The 18,174-nt window shown below is 34.3% G+C and overlaps 2 protein-coding genes across 2 annotated transcripts; one reads left to right on the forward strand and one right to left on the reverse strand.

Annotated features, from left to right (window-relative positions):
- The first annotated feature begins 1,520 nt into the window (after nucleotides 1-1,520).
- LOC142972924 (uncharacterized) lies at nucleotides 1,521-13,701 on the forward strand. The gene is made up of 5 exons (XM_076114375.1): nucleotides 1,521-1,711; nucleotides 10,627-11,520; nucleotides 11,611-11,704; nucleotides 12,285-12,486; nucleotides 12,783-13,701. The coding sequence occupies exons 1-5, from the start codon at nucleotides 1,691-1,693 to the stop codon at nucleotides 12,937-12,939; spliced, it is 1,368 nt and encodes a 455-aa protein (XP_075970490.1). The 5' UTR covers nucleotides 1,521-1,690; the 3' UTR covers nucleotides 12,940-13,701.
- An 87-nt stretch (nucleotides 13,702-13,788) lies between these two features.
- Dera (deoxyribose-phosphate aldolase) lies at nucleotides 13,789-16,556 on the reverse strand. Its single transcript, XM_076114377.1, has 6 exons — nucleotides 16,350-16,556; nucleotides 15,971-16,158; nucleotides 15,739-15,892; nucleotides 15,430-15,659; nucleotides 15,113-15,259; nucleotides 13,789-14,244 (listed from the first exon to the last, which is right to left on the reverse strand). Exons 1-6 carry the CDS (start codon nucleotides 16,375-16,377, stop codon nucleotides 14,041-14,043), a joined length of 951 nt encoding a protein of 316 aa, XP_075970492.1. The 5' UTR covers nucleotides 16,378-16,556; the 3' UTR covers nucleotides 13,789-14,040.
- Between the last annotated feature and the right edge of the window lie 1,618 nt (nucleotides 16,557-18,174).

The following is an 18,174-nucleotide window of genomic DNA, read 5'->3' on the forward strand; positions in this document are numbered from 1 at the left end:
ATTTTACTGATGTATTCTGAGTTTAACAATAGTTTCCTAATACGTCTACCTATTATTAAAGACCTATTTGACAGATCTGGTGTCTAGAGTCTGCCTTGAACCCAAAAGTTAAATTAACAAATTTTATTTATTTCGCAGTAAGGTGAAGGCAAATGCTCTATGAGCGAAATATTTTATATTGCAATTTAAACGTAGTTATTGATAAAAACCGCGTGACAAATGCATTAATTTGCCAAAACGGTGGGTAAGGTGCACTTTAGGACACGGTACTTTCACACTTCACCAATCACGGTAGGCATTGTGCCAACGAAACCTTTGGCGTTAACTATTATGGTGATTTTCTAAGCTACATATTATTACTCCACTTTTCATTAACCTTTGTGTTATATGTATATCATCAGTCATTTCACGATTCAAGAATCAAACCCACCGTAGACAAAACAACCGGAACCGTCTGATTGCAATTCGTTCACATCGGGGTTCTAGACTATCGTACAGCGGGTTATAAACTCACGGGAGCGTAATAATCCACATGACTATGATAACTGACTCTGGAGACACATTATACCAATGGGTCATAATTATAGGAATCAGTCAATTTTGTATTTCTATGGTCGAAGTTTGGCGCAGTGGTTATTGTAGTCACATCGCGAAGTTGCCACTCCTGTGCTTCCGTTTAGCGTCGTAGATTCGAGTTCCAGTAAAGACAAATATTAGTTAAATCAACAGGGATATTGGTTTTGAGTCAGGCTTGATGTAGAATTATAATTATCAAACGTTTGGTTAGTAAAGAACAAGTATAGGCTCTGGCTAGATCAGGCATCAGATGGCCGCGTGTGAGATGACCGTAGATAAAGATATATCATTATTTATCGTACATATACCTATATGCAGGGTTTCTTATATCCATGCCAAGGACTAGAGCTATTTACAACTAGATATTACTAACAAAACTATTATATTATTATACAATTAAGTATACCTGCCAGTACAAGATACATAATAATTGTTTATTGTTAATGGTGGTGATTTAACATGGCACACGTAAGTATTGATTGCATAGCATATTGTATGTTTGCAATAGACTTGAGGGAAATTATATAATTATTAATTATATTATTGGTGTGACATAACAGAAGCTGGATACATAAAAATACCAAACAATTGCGTGCTGTGGTCATAACCCGGAACATATAATTATTGGCTTACTTTCTGTTTGATTCTTAATGGATCCTTAACACATTTACCCGTTAACTATAAGTACATAATTAAACAGGTAAAATCAAGGTTTATGACACGTTTTTTCACACTCTTCCTGTCTCATATTAGAAAACATACGACTATTAGTTTAACAATCCGAGGACGGATAATTTCATGGATGAATAATCGTGTAAATTATGATAGCGCCACGATAAACTTAGATAACTTGTGTAAAACAAAACGAGTTGATTTTAAGTTAAATTATACATTGTGCAGCGGCGGATTGGTGATGTTATATAAAATGCAAGCGCGGCCGCCATTCGCCTTCATTATTATGAACGGTAAGGGAGGCGCGAGCGCAGTGCTGGGCGGGAAATTGTAACGCAAACTTCTCGATTAGATATAAAAAAGTGTTGTGCAGTATTCTTTGAAAATATAACGAAACGTTGTAGTACCAGTGTACTAGACAAAGTTGCTGAACGTTGTTAAAATGTGGCACCGGCTACTCTTTGTAAGTAATATTTTTACGTTTTATATATTTGTAGTTAATTAAAATAAAAATTCTAAATGTATTTTATTGATAATCCGAGTAAGATAAAATTTTATCGGTTTATTTTAAAAGTGGCAGGCAGATAACTATTTTCTTTTTAATATAACTAGAGCTTATTGCTTACACATAAATGTGTAGCTTTTCTCTACATTAGGTAACTTTACCTATGATAAGGTAGAGCGCGCGAAAAACGTTTTTAGTAGTGATTTTAAGTTTTCAAGGAATTAGATATTTTTTAATATTCTAATTTTAATAATTATCTTATTTGGCTTTAGATACTTATTTTGAAGAAGATTAGATCTTTGCTGAGTCGTACATTATTTCTTAATGGAAGGTGTCAATCTAGTGATCTATTTGTCGTGATATTTATCCTTTATCCCGTTAAATTCATTGACATTCATGAATTAGATTATATAAAAATAGTAGATAGGTATCTCATAAATAATTGTAAGTAAAGAAATCTTCAAGGGCATCGGACTTTAAATTTTCACTACAATTTGTTCAACGGTCGCATCTTATTAGTCTCACTTTCATTTCAATTTCAATATCTTTCACCGAATAGCCAAACCGAGCTCATTAAACTATAATGATCCGTTCAATGTTGTGGTACCTACCTGCTGTGAATTTTTGTTTCGTAGGCTGTGTTTGAACTAAAGTACTCTCAAGCAGGTAGGTAGAGGTACATCCTATAGAAACAGACAGTTTTCTATGGTATCACCGCTTTTCTTAATAGCGATTCATATAAGTGTCCACAAAAGTACTTTAGAAGATACTTTTCGTAGATGTAAGTTTTGAGATATTTGTACGTACTTATAGATATGATCATGCTTAGGTATTCTACTGGATATCATAGAGTATTAAGTCAAAAATATTGTTCAAAGATTGTTCAAAGACTAAAACAAAATATAAAAACATTATCTCCAGCTATCTCCAACATTTACAGATTTAAAATATTTATAATAGGGTTCGTAGTAAACTTTTGCAATAACGATAGCGTTAAATAGAACTCTATTAGACCATAATTTAGTTTCTGTTATCCGGAAAGCAATTGCGTTAACCTATAATATGTCATGTGAGCTCACGTTCACGTATATTTGTCTGCTCTGTACAACCTGTTTTATTGATATACAAATACAATCGGTATTTAAGTATATTATTTACAACAAAACATAGTCAGGGCACACTTTCCGTTATTTTGTAAAGTGCCTACTTTTCCTTAAAAAATGTTGATAAGTGTATAGGTATGTTGTTGTAAATTGAAGAATTAGTTAATTAAGATATTATGAGTAAGCTTTAGCGTAGAAGTAACAAACATAATAAATGGGGCAGTTTAAACAGTTTTCTCAGAATCGGTTAGAAGATACTAAATAGATAATAATACCTATATTGAACATAATATTAACAGTAAATTATAGAATCACAGTGGTGTTGAATTTCATTGGGGCTTCACGTAATAAATAGTTATCTCAGTTCAGAATTCTCGGTGTAATCATATGATCTCACACTACGCCCTTGTTCTATTCTGTCTATAGGAAAACTTTTTAGTAGATTTAGTCAAAAATAGGAACCCGCCTAAAACCTTTTAAAAGTTAAATTTGAACTCACCCTACCAGCTAGACCTAATCACGTCACGTAGCAAATATTCGCACAAAATTCCAATTGAAACAGGGAAGTACACCGCGTTATTTGCCTACCCTTGATGTTGTTAAAACTTGTGGGAAAATTCAATCTAGGAAACACAAACATTTTAATAAATTCACGGTACAAATTTGTACAAAACACACATTTAATAAATTGGACACATTGAGGAAGTAATTTGTTAACATCGTGTAAATAAAAACTGCTTTAAAAACTGTTAACCACAGATTAACGACATTATGTTAAGTGGTTTAATTCACATAACGATTTGATATGTAGATTTAGAATAACAACAAAAATAAATTCGTCAGTTTGATAGGTAACTTAATACGTTTTTCATTACCAACTACAATATTTAAGTGTCCAAGATCAGGGTTCAAAGAACACTTCATAAACATGATCTACCTTGCGCTACTTATTAAATAAATATTAAATGAACGATTATGATTTTGTTTTAACTTAAAAAAATAACATACCTACCTACCTATGTACCTACCTTTAGGAAATTGGGACAAAAGATAGAGAAGTAATCTTGCAATAGTGTTTTACAGTTCTTGACGGTAATAGTATGTAAAGCGGCCTTATTGCTCTTTTGGTATTGTGGACTGCAGTCTGCAGGCTTGATTCCTCTCACTCTGAGGGGGCTGATGATGATAACTATGGACAGTAACAGATTTAAAAATATCTAATACGCAATAGATGATGATAATATCCATTTGATGCTCAGAATAATTTTACGGAAATGACGTTCACTCTTTTATTCTTAGTAAATGGAGTAAAGTAAACAAAAACAACAACATACTTTGATCCTCTACGGGCGCAAGCTCCCGCAGTTACCAATCCCGTATACACGAGTATTAATCTATATGTAAATGAAACCGTTGTACAAGTAGGACCCCTGAACTAATAATAATAATTGGTGGTTTAATTAGAACCTATTGAACACTGGCCAAAGAGAAGCCACAAAGGTATCGTTTACAATAGCCTGTTATTGAAAGCTACGGCTTTCTATCGAGACCGTCCTAGAAAGTAGATAGGTAATGTAACACCAGATGCATTAGCCGTGACCACTGGCATAGACATCATCTGAATCAAACTTAAGGAAAGGTACAGGTGCAGAGTCTGGATAGAATTTTCGGTTTCTGATAAAAATGTGATGAATTTGTAGTTGGCAGGTGCCTGTGATTAGTAAAATAAAAATAAAATTTGTTGATTTCGTAAAATTCTTATTAGGTAAGTAAAAACATAATCCTTTGATGGTCTCAGCTGCCAGTACCTACCAGTAAAGACTGAATAGCCCATACTACCTCTAGATTAACTCGAGAGGAAAATATTTATGAAATGGAATGCATGAGGTTTGATCAAGCATCTAGTTATATCAAATGCGGATAATATGTGGGATTTGTTGGAATTATTTTGCGCATTTATCGAGTTTAATTCATTCATAGAGCTTTGATTTTACTGGCTATTCAATAATTTTATCTATGTGCCTATCAACTGCGTTGGCAATAAATCGATCTGCTCCTCCCTAGTCTGCTTTTATCCATAATTTTGTGAATTTTCAATCAAATATTTAACAGAACGTAACCAAAGGCTTAGTCTCAGTGTTTCTACGCGCGTTGGTCTTTAAAGTATTCCAAAAAGGGGACAATCTTCATCCGGACGATTCCTGTCCAAGAACCTAGGGCAATGAAACTGAGCAGTTTATATGATCAATTATTACTATAATTGCACATTGTAGAGTGCTTCCTAATCATGATTAATAGAGTAACGTTATATCGTATAGGCAAATGTACTCAGACATTATCAATTATTTATTTGGTCTGCGTGTGATACCCGTATGACATTTAATGATGTACCACAAGACAATTGTATCTCATAAATATTACATGAAAATATTACAATGGCATGTGATATTGGCATGTATTTGGTCACGTATTAGACACCTTAGTAACTATTCATTGTGTATCTATTTTGGTTTTCCTTATCGTTATTATCTTGTTAAACTTCGGTGTTATTGTTAAGAGAATAACAAAGGCACTTGTGTTGTTATGTTAAGTTAAGTATTAACCGCATCAATAAGTAGTCGTACTGTTAAGTTGTTGTTTGAATAAAAATGCTCATTAACAGCAGCTGGCAGCAATCTTGATTTTTATGCGGAGAGATTCTACCTTATATAAGTGTATTTTTTATTTCAATCAGATACCTGAGAAGAAGCGTAGTATGCAATATAAACAAAGCATCAAACTACGTATTATATAGGTACCTTCATCCAATTTGAGAGATAAATCTCAAAATCCTACTTTATCTAGTGCCGGTTTAATTCTATTACATGTTTTCCAAAATCATTTTCCTCAATAGTTCCCATAACATGAATGGCTACATTTAATCGCTTGATTTTAACTAAAAAGAAAACCTTCATCACAGGGGAGGTTTGTGTTCGCATGTTGACACATTTAATTACCACATTCCGACAAACTCCACCAAACTAATTAATACTTTGAATGTACCAGCGAACCTCAACCTACACAATCATGTACCTGCTCCAACTAATAAAATACTTGTGTGTTGCCAATATGATGATGAGAAGAGGTGCCGGGAAGTCCTATGTTTTCTTCCTTCCTTCATATACAATAGCTTTCTAATGTTAAATCAATGATGACGTAATTAGAAAACAGCAATAAGGATTTCCTACATAAATATAAAACGAAAGTAACAGATTACCTGAATTACTCGTGCCTAAAAGATTTAACAAAGTTTTATAGTTGATTTTAAAAGTTAAATCCACGTTCGCACGCTACATCAACATTAGGCCGAAAAGAGTTTAGTATTGAACAAACTTTGCTCTTTGATTCGTTTCAAGTTAATGGGCGATAAACTCGAACAATCATTACAATGTTTCTTGTGTATATTATAAGCAATCAACAATATTTTTTGTTATAATCAACTCGAATGCAGGAAGATGCTAATGATGAGTAATTAAGAACTATGTAATACCTAGTGTTGTTATTACCTGCGACTGATATGTCTATGAAGATGAGCATAAAATTACGTTCTTGGTTATTATAAAGGTATATATTTCTTTAATTATGACACAGGATTAGTATTTAATTACAGGTATTCAGATAATTATTTCTATACGCGATACTACGAAGCTCTACCTGCCTAATATTTCATATTTTTTGAGTTAATTTGTTCGTCTGGCTTTTATGTAGCTACGTCTTATTTAAGAATTGAATTGGAGTTCATTAATTATAAGGACTGGCTTGTCAAGGTTGGGGATAGACATAATGTGCTTATTTATGCAGATCATTTCAGACGTTTAAAAAAGCTTACGGTTATTTTTTTTCTTAGAATAGGGAAGTAAGGATGATAAAAATATCAAACCATGTTTCGGTTTAGCAGTGACTACTGTGATTATTGATCAGAGTTTAGATCTTAGAAAATATGTAACGTAAATGTGAACTTCAAATAACTATATGACAATGAATACTTAATTAACATAAGCACTATTTCGTAGATATTAATATTTCGTGGCACCTATTTTTAGTAGGTATATCTAAGAAATATGTAGTTGCATTTGTATGAGAGAATTGCTGTGGGCACTAAGGTTGCTACAGTACATAAGGGATTAGATTAACGTTAGGCCTTTGCCAATTATAAACCTCTAGTCTTCTAGTGAGGGTGTGTATTGTACCCTAAATATAGCACTAGATCTACGGGATTTGCCTACCTTTGTGGTCCACATATATTCTATTTAAGTCCATTTGTATTTCTCAATTAAAGGGCAGCATTGACCGAGAACATTCTAAAGGTTCTACAGCTTCAAGTACATAAAGAACCTTTACACGACCTCACAAACTTTTCTCGGCCGTGTCAATTAATTACGACTGATTAGTAATGAATTTATCATCATTTAGACAGATCTATCAAACGAACATTTAATTTTATTCGTTCAATTTTCATCGCTGTTTTTTTCTTCCCTGCCAGTGTTTTTTCAAAAGTTAAACGCCTCGAGTTATACAATATTGCATCACTGGTATTTGTTAACGGTTTTTGGTGACATTAAGTAAGAACCTGTTGTGGCCATTATTGTTTAACATTGCCGTAGCTGCTTCTTAAGAAAACTATAACGAAGGTACTTAAGTAATGAAATACCCATTCTACTTTGTAGATGGGTACCTATATTGCAACGTTTAAGGCTCGGAGTGCGGAAAGAGATAGAGACGGCGTCAATAAATTATGTGAGCACAATTTTTAAACACTTTATGGCGATTTATGGTGGTTCTCATTATCTTAATTCGAGATTTTTAATGGATTGTGTAAAACATAAATTTTAATGGGTCATAAAGAAGATCCCGTGAGTAGGTTGGTTTGGTATTACGAAGTCACTCTGTGAACTTCAACAACGTTCTGATAAGTGATTACATTATACAAATAATTTAGACATTTCTAGTGGCTAATAAAATAGTCCAATACTTTCTTAGCAAAAAAGCATCGAGTGCGAAAGTAAAAATTAGTTTCCGTCCACGGTTCATTAATTTCACGACCGCTGAGATTATTTTTTTACTGTCCGCAAATAAGTGCACGGTGTCTTGTATTGCACAAGTTGTACTTTTTATATGTTATGATTAACTTTGTGCCAGTTCCTGTTGGCTGTTATGTCATTAGTAAGTTTGTTTCCTGGGGCGCCGCGTAAACAAAAATAAACAGCTTTTATTATGTGGCGAATGGGGAAATGAGATGTGGTCCACATAAAATCCAATGTGGTCTTGCCTTCTTGCGTAATTGGTTACCGGTCTCGTTACCCACTATGTATTAGTAAAATAGAGGTGGACCATCAAGAACAAGATTCATGTTATGGGAAGTACTAATAAGGCGTCCGCAGTGGTTTGAATACCCGGATGAATGAAAGTTCCGGATTTCAGTCGTGTACTGGTTTGTAAAACAGGTTTCTTGTTGACGTGAACCAACAAACTTTACCCATTTTAAAGTTTCGATCGACGAAATGCTGCGTACTTACTGACTCTGACAGTTGACCTAGAAACAGTGACACTGGTCGTTAGACAGTTTCTTGAACTTGATTTACAATTTAGACAGACACGTAACAAGCATAATACTTAATTAATACCTACTGCTCAATTCATTAGATAGAGTTTCAACGTATTGATTTTAGCTAGAGCTAGGTACCATCATTATAATTTACTTATTTATTAGGTTTTTATTTAATTTCTTAATATACTATCTAACTATGAGACATAGAATAATACAAGTAATAAGAGTAAACAGGTATTCCTGAATGTGAAATTCGCATTCGTGCGTTTTAAGTCGATTAAGCCACTGTGACAAACGCAATTTTAATAAACGCCAGCGTTAAATACAGTCATGATTTGATTAACTATAAAAAGTATAATCGTCATAAAGCCTTTTTGCAGAATCCACGATCAGACGACCAACTATTCAATACGTCCATTGACACGATGAAATTAAAACAAATATGACCAAAAAGTGGTGTAATAGTTACGGTCTAGTAAATGTCTTGCCGTCAATTATGTTCTTCACGCCTGTCCCAAAATTAAGGTGTACGTTCACTGAGACGGATATTGAGGCATCAATTGTGAATGCGCACATTTTAAAACATTTTTTACAAGGCATGCCGTTGTTGATTTACCACGCAACACTAAAACCTAATAAATGTAATCACGGATTGTTATTGTAGTAGAAATATCTCTATACTTATTGTTATTTACAAAAACTACCCAATACTCAAGCAAACAAAATACTTTCCTGCCATACAAATAATTCAATCAAAGCCGGACCAATCTTTATTATCTATCGCTCATATAGTAATTGGGTACGACAAGGCTCGGCATATGATTATTATTTGTCAGAAATATTCTATTGACTCGTAATCCATTGTCATAACACTCGGTCGTATCGGTGTAGTTTGTCCGAACCTTTCTACTTGTACTGATTTTTTATACAGACCATACAGTTTTTCTATTATTGTGACACAGTTGTCTGTAATTGAACGTTGCGTAACCTTATCTAATAGAAAAACAAATTCACTTTTTATTGACACTCACTTCTTTCTTTTTGATGCAATGCAACGATTGATCTCGTAACCCTTTCCTGCTGTTGTGAAACGAACGGTTAGGCTAATTTATAGATGAATGGAAACGCGCCATTTTTAAAGTACATTGTGTTGACATTGTGTTTTTTGGTACTGGCCTAACAGTTAGACCAAAAATATGCATTCTTGTCACGCTCTAAAGGACTATGCAAAAAATCGTCCCATATCATCAACAGATGCCAAACATATCTCATTAAATACATCTCGGCATTATGATTATTTTTTACTATGGCGACATCACTGTAGGATATGGGGTTATCGTGCAATAAACAAAATATGTTATACTTATACAGTTTTATTAAGTATTAAGAACTGAATTAAAAATGTACTATTTAACTAAAAAAAACTCGAGAGAGAACAGCCGTAAGACGTACTTTACCATCCTACTGTGCGGAACATATTCGGAATGGAATTTATTATATTGAATTATTTCGAGAAAACCAGCTAACTGATTTGCCAAGGTATAATATTTGAGAAGATAATGTCTGGTTAATTAGAGGACGAATACAATCTCGACACGTTAGATCGCGCGTTTATTATTGTTACATATTAATAAACCGAAGTGAAACTGGCAGACGTGCTATTGAACAGTGGTATTGCACATGCCTAACAGGGGCGCGCACGGTTGGAAGTTGTGGCCATATAATATCAATTATATGGTATATATGGGCAAAGGTCGACATATCGACTTTAATCTACCAGCGGCAATGTTATCGACTATTATAATAGATGAATAATATAACGTTATTTTTGTCTAGATAATAGTTCTGTTGTTATTAAGTATCTACTTGCACAATTGTTTTTGTGTTATTAATACTTAAAATGTCTAGTTGAACAATTGATTTTTGTAATTATCGTCTAAAATGTAATTTTTTTTTTTAAAATAAAAATACTTTATTTTTGTCAAAAGTCTTTTAAAAAAAAAAACCCCGTCGAATTCCGAACTAAAAATTGGTACTGACTTTTCATGGGACGTAATAATGATATTGAAACTTGTCCCATGTCTGTTGATGGGATGGGACACAGCCCATACATTTTTTTGCATGGTCCTTTGAATACGTCTATATATTTTTTTAACTAACTTTGTTTTTTTTATTACTTTCAGTTGTTACCGATAATATTATCGGTAACATCAATAAAAGTTCCAGTTGATAACAATGAGAGCGCCACGGAACTGCTAACAGTGGTTCAAGAGGAGCCGCAGAGCACTCCTGTGTATTACATCAAAGAGGAGGCCGATGTAGACAGTTACCTAGTCCCACCAGACCCTCATAAGCCTGAAGATGAATCACCGGGTGTATCGGGCAACCCCGCTACGTATCTCATACCGCCTGCACGAGAACAACAGGCCGACTTTTATGTTCCCGCACAACCAAGTGCACAAAGTGATTGGTTGCCCATCCTTCAAGCACAACCTCAAAACAAAAGAAACGCTAAGTTTCAAAGACCGCCTCAAGAATCAATTCCCATATTTTTAAACCTTAACCAACCAGAAGGCGCGCCGTTCTCTCTCCCTATCCCTATACCATCCACGCAACTTGTCCCACCCGCGGTTGATGCCGTCAACGAATTCTTTATTCCCGTGTTGCCTGAAGAAGAATTGCATGTCGATGAACATAATCAACCGATCAAAGTGCGCAACTACAATCCCCCGATTTATGATGGAAACCCAAATGGCCCGATTGTAAATCCTCAGCTTGACTCTGTAGAACCCACTTTAGCTTTACACTTAACTCCGCCAAAGCCTCAACAAGCTTTGAAGCCTCCCACAAAATTATATCCCAAGAAGTACCCCAGCGGATTCAGTCCCGTACCGATACCTCTATCTCAGTTTTCTGAAGGAAAGGAGCAGGTTCCTAAAGCCAAACCAGCAAAATACTTTAAACCGCAGCCCAGTGCCGAAGTAGAGCAATTTACGCCATCTGACGAAAAGAAGTTGTACCATTACAAGAAAGCAGAAAACAAACGAAAACTAAAGGGAGAAGAGGAGGGTGTTAAGGTTAGTTTGATACATTTTAAAACGTGTCAAGAATATGAAATCTAAACATGAATATAAGCACTATAAGTTTGAAACTTGTACTGTTCTCAGCAACATCATGGGGATGGTGCGGCGGCGGAAACATATGGCGAGCCTACTTCGACCGAACAAGAAACTTCGGAAACTAACTTCAGATACCCCGGACGTACGTGTAATATAACTTAATAATAACATAACAATTATTGTTTGAAGTGGGTTGAGATATATAAATCAAAAACTTCTTGGAGGACTAAAGTTAGTGTAATATAATGTCAATAGATTGTCCGACCCTCCTAACAGTCCTCCAGACAGAACTATTGAATAATATTATTGTTAAAGATACAATTTCGAACACTGCTCGTGTACATATTACGTTATGTGGCTATTGATAAATGCTAACAGCCTTACACTGAGCCAATAACTCTCGATTTGGGTTTCGATGAAATTACGTCTTACAATTTGATATAACTTGTTTACTTTGGTCATATTAATACTCAACGGTATTGACATGATTGTAATAATCAATTTTCATAAAGTAATATAATAGTAGGTAGGTACCTAAAGACCTAAAGATCATAAATGTTGAATACCTGCTATTCCCTAAAGAAAATAAGCCTGATTCATGACATAATTATGTCTATTTTCAGATTGTGAAAAGCTTTCTTGCCTAATTTTCTTAAATTCTTTCTTGTCTAATTATATAACCCACTTCTTTCCATATGTAGTCAATGGTTGTTTACTTCTAGGGAACGTGTATCCTTCTCCGTATCGTCAGGCGCCGTCGCAGGCTTCAGCTCCGTACCGTCAGGCACCGTCACAAGCACCGGCTCCCGCGCGTGATGCCAACTCTGCCGCCGCCCCTCCAGCTCCCGACGGCAGGACTGAGTTCAGGATGCATGGCATGAAGGGACCTCATAGCTACCAGTTCGGTTATGATACCGGCAAGGGGTGAGTTGAACATTGTAAAGATGTTTACGCTAACCACGTTTCCAAGATTAAACGCCAATTTCACGGCTTATGTATGGTGGCGGATAATCTATCCGATAGATAAATTGACAGCAAATGTATGAAAAAAATTGACAATATAGGTAACTTGGCACAACTATAGGCACTTGATAAACTAGCTCATGCGTATTCAGAGATGGTGAAATCAGCACTGTCATTCTGTAGTTTTTAAATAAATGTGAAAGCAAGCAGCTAAGTGTTTGTGAGATGAGTTACCTAATTTGTTTCTTAATTTTCAGTAAAAATCGTCAATTCCGTTACGAAGAACGCGACAATGACGGCCTAGTGCACGGACATTACGGCTACGTAGACAAGTTGGGAAAACTCCGCGTCGTCAACTACTCGGCTCACCCTGAGTATGGATTCCGCGCGGAAGAGCCCGTTGAAAAGGAATGATCAAACAAACAGTACTTAAGAGGTTCACGTGTGATTGGATTCGGGTAAATAGTAGGTAATTATTTAATCATGACTCCTGACAAAGTGTATTGTACGTAGATAACGTATATTCAGAAGTCAGTGAAAGTTTTCTACAAATAAGTTGGACTTTTTGTTTAAGATATATTTGAATCACAAATTACATTGGTCTGGGCTTTTAGATCAATATGTACAATCAAATGTGGTCCACAAAGGAGTACTATTTTGAAACACATTTGCCCGAAGCAATATTTGAGACACTTTTTACCTACCTACAACTATAGTAATTCCGGCAGGCGCTTGCAATCCCAAATATTATGATCATGCGCAAGATTTATCGATAGAACATTCAGTGACAGATTTACGTGATAATTTATAAATCTGGCAAGTAAGAAATGTAAAAGTACACATTAGCTATATTTGTTATAAAATAAAAAACTAACCACTGAAATAAAAATGTATTGAAGGGATGACGAACTCGTATTCTGTCGCATTTCTGGCTAAAAGTTAAGTTAAAATGCCTTTCGACCTTTTACTTGATCTGTTTTGTTGTCTTCTCTCTTAGGTATCTATATACCAGATACCAATTGTATTCCTATTGATAAGCTATTGTAGATTCGTTACCATAAGTGTCATATAGTGGATAAGGTGTAATAAATAATTTATATGCTAAATTAAAACGTTTTGTATTACAAATAAGTGTAAACAATGATTTATTTAATAAAATTGTTTATGTTAAAACTTGTTTTGTTATTTAACCGTTTAATGCTTTCGCACTTAATTTATTCGGGGAGTTGTAAGTACCTACTATATGTTAAAATAAGAGCAATGTTGAGTATTAAAATATTTGAGTATATTAAAAAATAGATAAAAGTGTAAAATATTTCATGAATAATAAGGCACTCGTTTTCTAAACAAAAAAATCGATAAGAGAGGCAGATAAACATACGTATTATACAGTACTATACAGGAATTAGCGAGAATCACACAATTTACTTTGGTTTGACGCAGCGGCACCGGTTTTACGGACCACAGCCGTTAATTCCTGTCTAATATTAATCAATCTTCATGCAAGTATAAAAGTTATAAGGTTAAAGTTTTATTAGTGTTCTCAACAACGACGTTTCTCTTCTCGAGCTCATCGACAATGTTGTCAAGGAGTCCTGAAGCACCGATACGGAATAGACTTGGGGTGAGCCATTCAGGTCCGAGCTCACTGTAAACTAGTACTAACCAGTTAATGGCGTCTCGAGCTGTTCTTACACCACCAGCTGGCTTTAATCCGACCTGTTGGATAACACAGATTGTTATATGAATAAGAGACAGTTGAAAAGGAAAAGTTTAAGTTTAAGAGTAGGTGTGTATGCTTACTATCTAAATCTGAGTTTACTATCATCATAGATGTAACAGAGATGTGCCTTCAGATTTCAATACGAAGTCATTCTATTGATTTCACTCGCTCGCGGGAATATTAAAAGATTTTGTACTATACACACCATGGCACTACCTATATTAAATCAAACATAGAAACTTAAAATATCAAAAATTACATCTGTGAACTAAGCAATGCTCTGTGTGGGAATCGAACTCATTGAACAAAAAGTGGCGCGTATGAACAAAAATTACAGACCGCCAGTTTATTTTTATTTTTATATAGGTACCTACCTACACGCGGCTTCTCATGAGCAATGCCGCGCGGAACCATAAACAATAATTGTGTATTAAAACCGGGATATGATCAAGACATGTCGGCGTTTGCTTATCTTACTAAATAGTATATCAGTTGTCAAGCAACCAAAGCAATCCTTATCACGTTTTTTATACAAAAGCAACAATTGTTATCGATTACGACGACCACCAACACTTTGTGCTATGTACTGGGATGAATTAAATGAATATACCACTCTAAGAGTGTAGGTATTCATGTAAGTATAAATGAAGTCAGATTTGAATAGACAATTTTTTTTGATAAATTAATATTTATGCTTACTAATTAATATTATATTACAGGTACATACTTAAATTTTATTAATATTTATGCTTATATACCTTTCATATATTTTATTCTTTCTCAATAATGCTGCTGCTTGAATAACAGATCTCATTACACACTTAACTTAAAGCTAGATCAAAGACAACGAAATAATGTTTTTACCTTAATACCAGTCATGTGATAATAGTTCCTGATTGCTCTGCACATAACTAAACCAACAGGTAAAGTAGCATTCACTTGTTCAAATCCAGTTGAGGTTTTTATGAAGTCTGCACCAGCCTCCATGGACACCATTGAAGCTCTGTATACCTAACATTAAAAAAAAGTTATTAGGTATGTCAAAGCTATTATGCACAAAAAAAAAAATTCATTAAATAATGGCATAATAGTTTATCACATTCCAAAGATAATATATTTGACAGATTTAAAAAAAGAAACCAGATTTTTTAAATACAAAATGGAACATTTAAGTCACATACATTTTCATAAGTTGCCAGTTGTCCAACACCGAGTATAACTTTAAGATGTGCTGGTCCACATGCTTTCTTCATTTGTTGTACTTCATGGAAAAGTGCATCCCATTGACCAGTTAAAACTAAACTACGATCTAGGACCACATCAATTTCTGTAGCTCCATTGGATACAGCGAATTTGATTTCCTGTAATCTAGTCTCCAGTGAATAGAGGCCAGAGGGAAAGCCTGTGGCAACTAGAAAAGAAAAAATATTTGGTAACATACAATGTTATAAAATGTAATTTGTATAACATTGAAAGTTTTCGGTTTTTACCAGAAGCAATGTTAATTTCTTTCAGCAGGTTCAAATTCTTGAGTGCATCATATGCATCTTTAACTTTGCTAGGATATACACAAACAGCAGCTGTCTTAACTTTCTGCTCTAGGTTGAGAGACTTTAATATATTAGGTGGCAGTGTATCCGCAGCCTGGAAAAAGTTGGTAAGTATAAAACTTTTATTTTAGCATATAAAATGTAGAACTTTTGTAGCCATAATGGTACAGACCTTCCTACATAATCTGGTGACATTTGACCTGGTATCATCCCCGGAGAGAGTTGTTAAGTCAATGTGTGTAATGGCTTTCACAAGCCATTTGTTGACATTGGCAGTAGATTTCACAGGATGTTTGGCTAAGATGTACTCGATCTGTGCGTCTACAGATGCTTTGTCAACGGGAACATGCTGAGAAGTGTCTAAAAGTAAAATAAATTTTATGTTGATGTCTTAAACATACTGACATTGTAAATAATTAAACTAACCATTGATAAATTAGTTGTAGTTAGACTTTGTGATATTGCACATGCTTATTAAAAGTTTAAGTTCCTGATAATTATACGACAATTACGATACTATACAATTCAGACTCTCAAAAAATAAAACTTACGCAGCATTTTTGTAGTCGGTTGCACCATATTTTAAACTTTTCCCCGAACAGTGAGATTGGTTAGAGTTGAGACTTAAAATACCTACTTTCACTTAATATGTTTGAAAGTAAATTTAATAGAAGTTATTAAAAGTTCTAAACTAATTAAATACTTCGATCGACTTGTTTGAAAATGTCAATGTCAGCTGATAACGAGGGCACTCTGTTGATAACGTTTGACAATAATGTTATGACATTTCAATAACTTCCTAACTTCACACTATTGAGTCACAGGTCATAATAATATCGTGTATTATTTAATATTGAATAATTAATTGCATAATAAATAGATCTTTTTTAAAATAAGTGCACTACATTTTATTTTATATTGGCTATATACACTTTTGTATCAATCGCAGAGGAATGTGATAAGATTTTAAAATGGTAAAACTTAGCCACACCCTTAAAGTGGATTGACCTGTCAGATTAAAATTTGCGCGGCATTTCATGAAGAGGACGTTTTTATCTATAGTCCGTTCAAACCAACTCGTTTCGAAATTCGACCGATCTGAATTTCCAAATGTAGAACTGCGACACCCTTTAAGCGTAGTTAGAAGAAAAAGAAAGTTAAGAGCTTTAGGTTGGTCAAAGCAAGAAAAATCCAGGTGGTAAATACTTCACCAGGCTACAACCTTCGCATTTTTAAAGTCTCTTTCGATTTTATTTCTTCGTGTTGCTTTTATCAACAAAGACATGGCGATTCGTCAGTTAAAAGAGAACTGCGGTGGTCGCAGTTTGTATAAATCAAACATTCCAGCCACGAGCTGATTAAACGTAAACATCGAAACTATCAGGGTAAATCGAGACGAGCTATTCTATTCACTATGTACATACTGATAAGGTTCAAGTGTAATACTTCAGGGAATTTTTCAGATACTTCTGTAGAATGTGCCTGTTACGTTTAAAGTAAAGCTAATGGTTTTCGTAATTAGTCCATTCAGCTCTTTGTATATACGTAGTTTCTCAAATAGTGAAAAAGTGCACACTTTTAAAACACTTTCAGAAAATTTACTATATTTTCTTTTTAAGATGTCTACCTACTTTTATAGCTATTTATTGTATTTTGTGTACAAAAGTGACGCATTAACGTGACTATTTTCTAAAAAGTTCGACATAGTAAAAGCGTTTTCAGATTGACCGTTTTCAAGCTGTTGATATGTTGTGCTGCGAAGTAATTATAGTATATTAGGTATACGTTATCCACAGACAAGCTACCAGCTAAAATTGTATTTAGAGGGATATGAATGACACATACCAGCCATAAGTAGGTCTATAGCCAGCTTTTTATTTTAAAGTTTATACCGCGTAGGTAAATGTCGTTGCAACTATTAACCCTTTATAACAATGTAGTTTTATTTTCCAATGTTTGAAACAAAGCTTCATTTTCAAACAGAACTTGGAAGCGACATTTTTCATACCCGCGAGCTTTTTTCCTTTGGAGATAAGTACCTAGCTCTATTACTTTAAAATGACACAAAACACCAAGTCGTTTTTTGTAACCTTTATTATTAAAACTAAATACATTTTACTTACTACCACACAAAAAACTAAGCACTACTCGCACGCGCACTTGGTTAATTATTTATTCATAAATGTTATTTTTCCTTGCCGGTCCTTTGTTTGGGAATTTAAAGTTTTGCATTTTGATGTTTCAGTTAGCTCTTGGAATTTTTACGTCTCATTTTGTAAAATCTTGAATAGGAAATGAGGATCAGTCTCTTAGCCAATTTATTTTATCCCGGGAAGACAGTTTAAGATTAAGACGGTACATTTTTACTCAACAACA

Source organism: Anticarsia gemmatalis, chromosome 5 (assembly GCF_050436995.1).
Source record: "Anticarsia gemmatalis isolate Benzon Research Colony breed Stoneville strain chromosome 5, ilAntGemm2 primary, whole genome shotgun sequence".
Lineage (NCBI taxonomy): Eukaryota > Metazoa > Arthropoda > Insecta > Lepidoptera > Erebidae > Anticarsia > Anticarsia gemmatalis.